At 44.8% G+C, this 9,958-nt stretch overlaps 1 protein-coding gene across 1 annotated transcript; it reads right to left on the bottom strand.

The window, feature by feature from the left end:
* Window positions 1–742: 742 nt before the first annotated feature.
* Window positions 743–8,801, bottom strand: FAM111B (FAM111 trypsin like peptidase B). The gene is made up of 3 exons (XM_008694170.2): window positions 8,686–8,801; window positions 6,781–6,947; window positions 743–3,146 (listed from the first exon to the last, which is right to left on the bottom strand). The coding sequence occupies exons 2-3, from the start codon at window positions 6,859–6,861 to the stop codon at window positions 1,020–1,022; spliced, it is 2,208 nt and encodes a 735-aa protein (XP_008692392.1). The 5' UTR covers window positions 6,862–6,947; window positions 8,686–8,801; the 3' UTR covers window positions 743–1,019.
* Between the last annotated feature and the right edge of the window lie 1,157 nt (window positions 8,802–9,958).

The following is a 9,958-nucleotide window of genomic DNA, read 5'->3' as shown; positions in this document are numbered from 1 at the left end:
AGAAAAGACGATGATCTCCATCTAATTTCTATCTTCCAATAAGAGGCAAGCGCATCTGGGGCGCCTGGGTGGCACAGCGGTTAAGCGTCTGCCTTCGGCTCAGGGCGTGATCCCGGCGTTATGGGATCGAGCCCCACGTCAGGCTCTTCCGCTATGAGCCTGCTTCTTCCTCTCCCACTCCCCCTGCTTGTGTTCCCTCTCTCGCTGGCTGTCTCTATCTATGTCGAATAAATAAATCAAAAATCTTTAAAAAAAAAAAAAAAGAGGCAAGCGCATCTATTTTAAGGAATCTGATTTACAATCCTAGTTGCAAATTAGAGATGTTATTTATTTTCTTCAATTTTTATTTAAATTCTAGCTAACATGTAGTATAATATCGTTTTCAGGAGTAGTCTAGTGATCCATCACATACATGCAACACCCCGTGCTCAACAAGACAAGTGCCCTCCTCCATAGTCATTGCCCATCGAGCCCACCCCCCCACCCACTTCCAGTTTATTCTCTATCCTGAAAGTCTCTTATGGTTTGTTTCCCTCTCTCTTCTTCCCACTCCCTTTCCCATATGTCCATCTGCTTTGTTTCTTAAATTCCACATGAACAAAATCATGGTATTTGTCTTTCTCTGACTTAGTCTGCTTAGCATAATACACTTTAGCTCCATCCACATTGTTGCAAAGGGCGAGAGTTCATTCCTTTTGATGGCTGAGTAATATTCCATTGTGTATATATACCACATCTTCTTTATCCATTCATCAGCTGATGGACATTTGGGCTTTTTCCATAGTCTGGCTGTTGTTGATAATGCTGCTATAAACGTCAGGGTATATGTGACACTTGCTTCGTAGGGAGCCTGCTTCTCCCTCTGCCCCCCCGCTCCCCCTGCTAGCACTCTCTCTCTCTCTGACAAATAATTACATAAAATATTTTCAACAAATAAAAAGAATATTCATTATACGTTAAGGAAACAGCCCCAAATACTCTAAATTATTGGCATATTTTCTAGAATAAAACATTTTTTTCTATTGTTCCATGGGTAAAATCTGATGAGATTGAAATGACAACTCCTGTTTGTTATTGTCTTTGTTATGGTTCTCGTTTGTCTCTTCCATTAAGAATTTACACAACCTCTCATTTTTCTGTTCAACATCACGAAGAATTGAATACATAGAATAGCCATATTCAATAAGGGCATGGACTGTATCTCCACGTTTATAAAAATGCCCAATGGTGTGCACAGCAACCAATTCGCCAGATGTATTAAACACTGGGGAGCCCGAGGACCCACTGGAAAAGCAGGTATCATAGCTAAGTGTATCAGTGCTCCAAACTTCTGGTAGGAAACTTCTTTGGGTGAACATGGAGAAAGCATTATAAGGGGCAGCTTGGGGTCCTACCATCGCATCTTGGTGTTGTTCTGGGTACCTCTCTAACCGCTGATTTAGAGGAATCACAGCACAGCCATCTATCTTCTTGACCTGGCCTTCTGGGTGACCAATTATATAAATCAAACCACTAGACGGTTGAGAGGAAACTCGTCCAAACAGGCCCGGAGGAAATCCATCTCCATTTTTGCTTAGCTTTAAAATGGCATAATCTAGAGGTCCATCAGACACTTCAAACCATGGCTCAATGTCATACCAATCAACACTGATAGGGCAGAACCTTTTATAAGCAAAAGATACCTTTGCACATTTGCTTATTATACCTGGCCACAAACTTGGATCTGTGCCTTCCCCCACCATAAGTTGTATTACATGTAGACAGGTGAAAATATAACCATGATTGAAGACAAAGCAAGTACCAGTCCCTGTGTTTCCATTATTGTCCCATACCAAGAACCCAACGGACTTACTAAGATGAATAAGATCTTCACAGGTTGCAACTGAAGTAGAATTTTCCGTCACTTTTCCAAAATACTTTTTATATACGTTGAATTGTTGAAACGGCGTCAGTTTGGTTCTCTTCTGTTCATCCTGAAAATACTTTCTCATCCAAAGTGCCTCCTGATTAAAATTTGGATATTGATCCATTATGCCTTTGTCCAACATTCGGCAATTCTTTAGCCAGAGGTTAACTGCCGTCCTCGGGATAGCCTGATTCATAACATGCTGCATAGCCACATGGGGCCTTTGCCTACGTCTTGAGTTGTTCCCCCAGTGTTTTCTGTTGAGTCTATTACGGTAATAACTCTTAATTCTGGAAATTGTACGTCGTTTTTTACCTGCAATATCATGCCCCAGACTCTGAGGTGGGACCGTTTTTTCTCTGTTGGACTCTGCCTCTTCAGTCTCCCCATCGGTCTCTGGTTCGTGTTCTTTGATCTCAGACTGTGTCTGATCCCTGGGATTGATTTCATCAGGGGCATTTTCACTCTCCTGTTTACTTTTTTTAGGGCCATCTTTCCTGACCCGTTTCTTAAAAATGTCCATTTCTAAGGTTTTTCCAGATACTTCGTCCACCAGGGACTGTTTTCCATGAATTTTCTGATGATCTTCCATTACTCTCCATTCAAATTCGTCAAGGTCAGAACGAAATCGGCCATCCTTGCTTAGAGCTTCTTTGATAGTCTCACCCTTTAAGGCATAGATACAAAGTGTACTTCCTCTTTCATGAAGTTCCTTCATCTTGAGAATCTTCTTCACATTCTTTCCAACAGAAACAACGTGAAAAAGAACACATTCCATGTTTGGGTTTTCACACTGCCGAAACATCGGATCGGTTTCCTGGTTACTCTTTTTTTGACCAAGTGTTATTTTAAAATGGGAATGTTTAGGTAGGCACTTGAGAGGCATTCCTAAATTTACATATCCGCCTATTGTTTTTTCTTCATAAACAAGGATGTTCTTATTAAAATGATTCTCCATCCTTTCCCTGAAGTTGTCATTAGCTCTCAGGGCTGAGTCGATACTCTCGGTGAGTTTACCATGTGCTGTAAACACACTGCGGTCTGATTTCTTGGAGCTTTCACTCAAGCTAAAAGTAAAAGAACATTTTTTACCGGTGCTCAAGTCTGGGTTCTGAATTTCCACAGATGCTTCATGCTTGACTTCACTTTTAAGCTTAAGGGGCCTGTTCCACTCTTTACTGTCAGACAGAGAATGAGCAGCAGGACACGTGCCAGGACACGTCTGCCTCATGACAGTATCCTTAAAAAAGGAAAGATTAAAAACTTCATAAGAATCACCTTTAATAATAATGTTTCATGTTTTTCTAATGATAAAACTAATAGATACTGTGAAGAAGCACTGGATAATAACATGGATAATGAATAATGGAGAAAAAAATACCAATCATTATTTCATCAGCAGAGAGAACCATTCTACATGCTGTTTTATTTGTTTCTATGATTTTACCTGTGGATACAAATCTCATGTTCTTTAAATTGTGCTCTGCAGCGTGAATTTACTCTTCACTAAGCAATCTGCCATTGACTGACATGTCATGACATACTTTTATTTAATGCCATACATGCCATTAAATAACCTCTGAAAACACAATTTGAGGGGCCTCAGGATACGTCACTGTACAATTATTTCTAATTCATTCTTCTGTTACTGGATACTTAGACTGTTTCCAACTTCTTACCACTCTGAATACGACAAACACTTCTATACGCACGGCATTTTGTCTCAACACCTGAATACTTCCCTAGGCCAGATTCTAAGCTGTAGAAATACTGAGCTGTGTTTCACAACATCTATGCTGCCCAACTGCTTTCCAGAGAAACTGCACCAATTCCTCCCACTCCTTCTCCCCTTGCTGCCCAAAGAGGCCAACCATACGGCTGACTCCTCCAAAGGATTTCAATACTACTATTTTAAATGTCTGCCAATTGATAGCTGAAATGCCATTTAATTTGACTGTTTAAAAAATCTGCATTACTTACTAGCAAAGCTGGAGTTATGTAATGCACCTCTCGGACAGTTGAAACGTCACCTTTCAAAAAATTCCCATTAAGTTTAATTTCTGTTTAATTTCTATTTAATTTCTGTTCTCTACATGTTTCAACAGCACCAAGGAAGTACATGATATGCTAAAATGATGGATAAATCCCAGGATCAGATAGATAGATATACACGTAAATACATATGGTCATATACCCATAAATATACATACTCAAAAACATATACACATAGAACCATTTGGCAATAGCCCGGGGAAAAGTATGGATAATCTGAAGGCAACAGGAATGCAAATCAAGGACACATGTGAAAACCATGACACCACAGGATTCGGCAACACTTGGGCGGGAATTCTTGTGGAGTCTCCAGTCTTGGACCTGGTCTATAGGAACAGAGGAATAAAGCTGGGGACAGGGGGCCTTGGTTTATTTCGGAGGCCAGCGCAATTGAAGGAGCTCTGGTTTTAGGCACAGTGAGCTTCTTCCTCCCACGGTGCTTTCCTTCTCCTTTGCATTTGCAGCTACGACTCATTGTCCAAATCGCAGCAATGTCCTCTCATTCGAGTTCCAGATATTAATGCTGTGTTGGCTCTTTGACATCTCCCCCTGGATACATCAGAGGCATTTCACCCTCAACTCTTTCCAAACTGAAGCCGTAAAGCTTACTCCCAATCTCTCCCTTCTTCCTGGGTTTCCTGAGTCTGTTAACGGCGTCACCATCCACTCAACCCCCCACGCTAGCACTCCGTGGGTCACACTCAGCTTCTTCCTGTATTTTCACTCTTACATCCCATTTAGAAAAACTGGAAATTTATGTTACATGCAAATGCAGTATATGACATCCCCCCATAAGCATCTCTGTATCTACCTCCCAGGTTAAGAAATGGCATATTACAATTTATAAGAAGCTCCTCTTTTATATATCTCTCTCATTTCCATAGACAAACACTCATCCTGAATTTGTTTTAAACCAATTCTGACTTTACAGTTCTTTAGGGACATACACATATGTTGTTGAAATAGAAGTACCACACCGTATGGTTGTGCCTCGTTTTGATTTTATGGAAAGGCATCTGATTAAGTATGTTCTGTGATTTCTTTCACTACATCTCTGAGATTGATTCTAACTGATGGAGTCCTACATTCACTTCCACAGTTAAAGAGAATCCATTGAAACAATTAACTGTTTATGCACATCTTAGTCGTTTCCAAGTTTTTTTCTACAAAACACAGTGGTTCCGTCCTGCTGTGAATATCCTTGAATGTTTCCTGGTGCACGTGTGCAAGAATGTGACTCAGCAGGAGGAGTGGGACTGCTCCAATTTGGAGATCTCTGAATACTTCCCTTTATTACATACGGCCATATTATTTACAGAATGGTTGTACCACCTTGCATTTCCACCAGTGGGACATCTACATCCTCATCCGATGTTAGTACTGCCCAACTGTCGATGTTTGCCAGTCTTGTGGGTGTGAAATGGCATCTTAATTAACTAGTTTAATTACTAATGGGGGTTGAACCCCTTTTCGTGCTTCTGCCTGTTCATGTCTCTTGCCCATTTTTCTATGTGACTATTTTCCTTTTGATTATTGAAAATCCTTTCTATATTCCAGACACAAGTTGTTTATTTATTATATGTGTTAAACATATTCTCGGAGTCTGTGGCTTGCTTTTTCATTCTCCTCAGGCAACATTCAACATAAGAAATCCTTAGTTTTCTGTTGTCACGTTTATTAATCATTCTATGTCATAAGATTAACTTTCATAGAATTATTCTATTTTTTTCTAAAAAGTGTAAAGTCTTGCTTTTCCTATTTTATTTTTATTGAAATAAAACCTACTGTAATCTTCTCTCAAACTATCTTCCCAGCATTATTAGCCTTCCACATTCTTGAATTCTTCCATACCATCAAGTCTAGCTATACTGCTCCCAGATATGTTTTCATGTGTATACGACTTGACTCACACTATTTCCTCATGCTGGACACACTTCCCTGGTGAAATTCTATTCATCCTGTAAGATCTTTCTCAGATGATACTGCCTAAATTTTCTTGAGTGTGAATGAAGCATTCTCCTCTCTGCACTCCAAAACACTTGTTTGTATCTTGAGTCAGTAGTATCATTTTGCATATTTTGTGTTGGTCAAAAACCGACTCTGAAGTCTGACTGCTTGGATTCAAATTCTCACCCTCAAGTTCATCATTTTTGCAACTTGCAGAAAGGTGGGTTCAGTTTCTTCATTTTTATTTTATTTAATTAATTAATTAATTAATTTATTTTTTAAAGATTTTATTTATTTGAGAGAGAGAGAGAAAGCCAGCGAGAGAGGGAACACAAGCAGGCGGAGTGGGAGAGGAAGAAGCAGGCTCCCAGTGGAGCAGGGAGCCCAATGCGGGGCTCGATCCAGAACGCCAGGATCACGCCCTGAGTCGAAGGCAGACACTTAACGACGGAGCCACCCAGGCGCCCCAGTTTCTTCATTTTTAAAACAGGGATGATAGCAATATCTTTTGTTTTATTAAATGTTGAATGAGCTGATACACAGGAAGTTGCAAGAAGAAATTCAGGTCCACACTAATTTCTCAATAAGCAGTAACTGTATTATTTTGGCCTCTCTGTCCTTCTGATATCAAGCGTCTACAGTGTTTGTTAGTCACCTTGTTGTCTAACAAGGCACGCTGTGCACTGCTAATTCATACACTATCATTTGGTTTTGCACAAGCACTTACAGATGTGATCTCCCAAATATACTTTTCACAACACAGAGGAAGGGTTTATAGCTGCCACTGTTTATGAGCTTATCCCCTTCCAGGATCCTAATGCCACTACGGTTAGAGTATGCCGCTCTAGCCAAGAGTTGCTAAAAAGGAGACATACCTTCGAATCTTCAGGTCTGCTACTCTGGCCATTTTCTGTATCAGCGAATGACTTGTTCTCTTCAGGTTTCATGGGATTCATGATGACTTCTAAGAAACTATGACTCACTTCTGCTAGTGGCCAAGTCAGAGAAACAAGGATTGGATTTGCTCTCCCACTTGCAATGACTAAAGACAAAGGAAAGACAAGGTACATGAAACAACTTTCAAACCCCAGGCCCCAGGGACTGCAGAACAGTGATCTCCCATCCCTCAGAGACAGAAATCTAATGAGGTAATCCCTATGAACCTCTAGCTTTCCGCCTGGGGAGTGTTTCCAGGCCATATCTCAGGGAAGGGAAACAGCAGAGCCTGGCAGTTTCCTTGAGTTGAGAAGACAAGCTCAGGGTCATGGGGGCCTAAGTGGCTGGAGTTTGTGGGGCAGACTACTAGAGAGAAGAGAGCTACAGCTACACACAGAATCGGAGATCTGCAGTGGGTACCCCTTGAAATCTCAGCCAAATAGTGGTCAGTCCGTACATGTGAGGAAGATACTGGAAGCCCTCGGAAGAACCACCTAAAGGAAAAAGTGGAACAATTCTGAGGCTCACACAGGCCTGAGAATAGTTTCTGCTCCCAAAAGTCAAACTAGGTTTTCCTCACCACCTATGAGGTATCAGGAAGAGTATTCAGCAAGGTATTGTCTCCATAGTGGGGCAAAAGTAGCCCCAGACTGAAGACTGCTCTTGTCCACCTTAGGAAGTTGAATGGCGACACTTTGCCAGGATCAAACTGTTTCCAACTCATGTCACCGGGCACTAGAGCAAAGCTTAAGAATATCAATGAGCATTTAAACATCTCTGGCACCCCAAAATGTGGAATTAACAAAGCTGGATGTCCAGTACAAAATCACCAGGCATGAAAAGCAGAGGAAAACAGGACCGCTAATGAAGAAAGAAACTGAGGAATAGAAACAGATCCAGAAGGGACACAGCTGACAGAACTAGTAACAAACAAAACCAGTTATTACCTTGGCTCTCTGGCCAAATATAACAGGGACCAGATTGAGCCTCCACACTGAAAACAAAACAAGACAAAATGGGCAAAAGGTATGTAACAGTGATTTGCAAGGAGCTGGCTAGCCATCATGCACATAAGGACAGTGACCAATAAGGCCCCCCCTGTGATGACTGCAGCTGACTGCTTGAGAGATCCCAGGCCAGGCTGCAAGCGGGGCAGCAAAGCAGAGCCAGCAGGAATCCCTGAGTTGAAGAGACAGACAGATGGAAGTGGCAGTGGTCCCAGGACACAGAAGGGAATGACCTCCCTAGACAGACAACTCCGGATACATGAGGAGGGATCCACTCAGGAATTCAGGGGAGAATTTAGCAGAGCAGCAATGGAAGAAAGTACCTAAGGCCAGGAAAGAACCACCCCAAAACGTTAAATCCTCTCCCTACACCCTCCTAGGGATGTGGGGTTCCTCATTTGCAAATGAAGGTGTTTGGTGTGGACCAAACTTTTATTGTTCCTGTGAGTTACCCCCTCTGGGCATGTTAAAAAAGAAGATACCGGATCCCATACTCAAAGATCATGATTCAGTGACTCTGGGCTGCAGTTATGATATTTGACCCCCCCTCCCCCGAACACGCCCGCCCTCCGCACCCCCCAATACCGCCCCCTCCTGATGCCCAGGAACACAACAGGGTAGCTGAAACAGCTTCCCAGCTGATCTCCAAGCGTCTTTCTAGGAGTTAAAGTGTTGATCTTTGAAGCTGCGGGGCGGGAAGGGGGTTCCCACAATGGGAGGCTGTTTATCCCTTACCCCCAAAACTTCTTGGCTCAGGACCAAGGTCCTTTGCCTAGTGCTCTCGACGACCACCCCCCAAGAGCTCCACGTCCGACTGAGGACCAGAGCACCACTCACAGATGCGTCGACTGTGTCCACGGCGCCGGTGACCGCTGCCCCGGGATTCGCAAGAGCTCAGAACACGGTGCTCGCCAAGCTCTCCGCGGGAATGCTTCCCTCGCGAAAGTGGAAGTGAGCGCTTCCCGGGCTCTTCGCCGCGTCACCGGGCGGCGAGGGGGCGGTGTCTGCCCTCATTGGCCAGGAACACAGCCACTTCAGGAACCGATTGGCCGAGTCCGGCCACCGACGGGGCGGGCGGTAGAGGCTGGGCGTGGACCCCGTCGCGCGAGTTGGCAGGTCCCGAGGCGGGGGGAGGATTCCCGGAATTGGCGCCCGCGCGCGCGAGCCGCCTTACGATGCGGTTGGGTGCCTCCCGCGCACGCACTCCCCACCCTGTCCCGGGGCCAGCATCTCGTCCGGGACAATCTCCTCTCGCTCTCCCGCCTCAGTGCAGCTGCCGTCGGGCGGGGAGCTGAGCGAGCGCAGGCGGGAGTGGGAGGAGCAGGTGATTTCCGCTCTCGCCCCGCGGACTCCGCTGGGTGGGCGTTGCGCACCTGCGTCTGGAGCTGCGGGGCTAACATTCGGCCTGCGGGTGGGCGGTGGTTCGAGGAGCGTCCCCGGCGGGACCGGACGGCCGCTGCAGGGCTGGCTCGCACTGGGCAGAAGCCCCGCCAGAACCTTCCAGTGTTCAGACGGCGTCTCACCGGCTTCCAGCGGACAAAAGGGCCCAAAGGGGGCATCGAGGTTCTTAGGGTCCGGTCGGTCTCCTGGCACTCGGCGCCCCCGGCAAATGAACCAGCCACACCGAGAGGCTAATGCACACACTTAGGCCAAAGCAAGAAGCCCAGAGATCCGAACGTCTCCCAAAATCCGCCCTACCCCCTGGACTCGCGCGGGGAGCCTTATTTTATCAAGGACCTCTTAGAAGGAAATCCGCCCAGCGGGGGCCTAGGGGCCTGCGGGCATTTCGGGCTCTGGAGCCAGGGGTGGTTGATTACTTTAGCTCAGCCCCTATTCGCAGCAGGGCGGTGTTTCCTAGTTGACTTTTTGGGTCTCGTTATTTTCGTCACCCCTGGAGTTTGTTTGGCTCTTGCACCCATTTTACAGATTAGGAAACAAGATAGTTTGCCTAAGACCATGGGACTAGTTGGGGGTGCACTGGAGTTTAACCTTAGATTGTCATAGCTTCTTGCAGGGAGACCTTGGGCAAGTTCACTCCCTTCTTGGAGGTCTTGATTCCCTTTTTGTAACTTCAACCGCTCTGCCCCTTTGTGATTCCCCTTCCATTCCT

The sequence above is a fragment of the Ursus maritimus genome, unplaced genomic scaffold (assembly GCF_017311325.1).
Source record: "Ursus maritimus isolate PB19 unplaced genomic scaffold, ASM1731132v1 scaffold_23, whole genome shotgun sequence".
Taxonomy (NCBI): Eukaryota; Metazoa; Chordata; class Mammalia; order Carnivora; family Ursidae; genus Ursus; species Ursus maritimus.
This window is presented reverse-complemented; position numbering and strand designations above follow the sequence as displayed.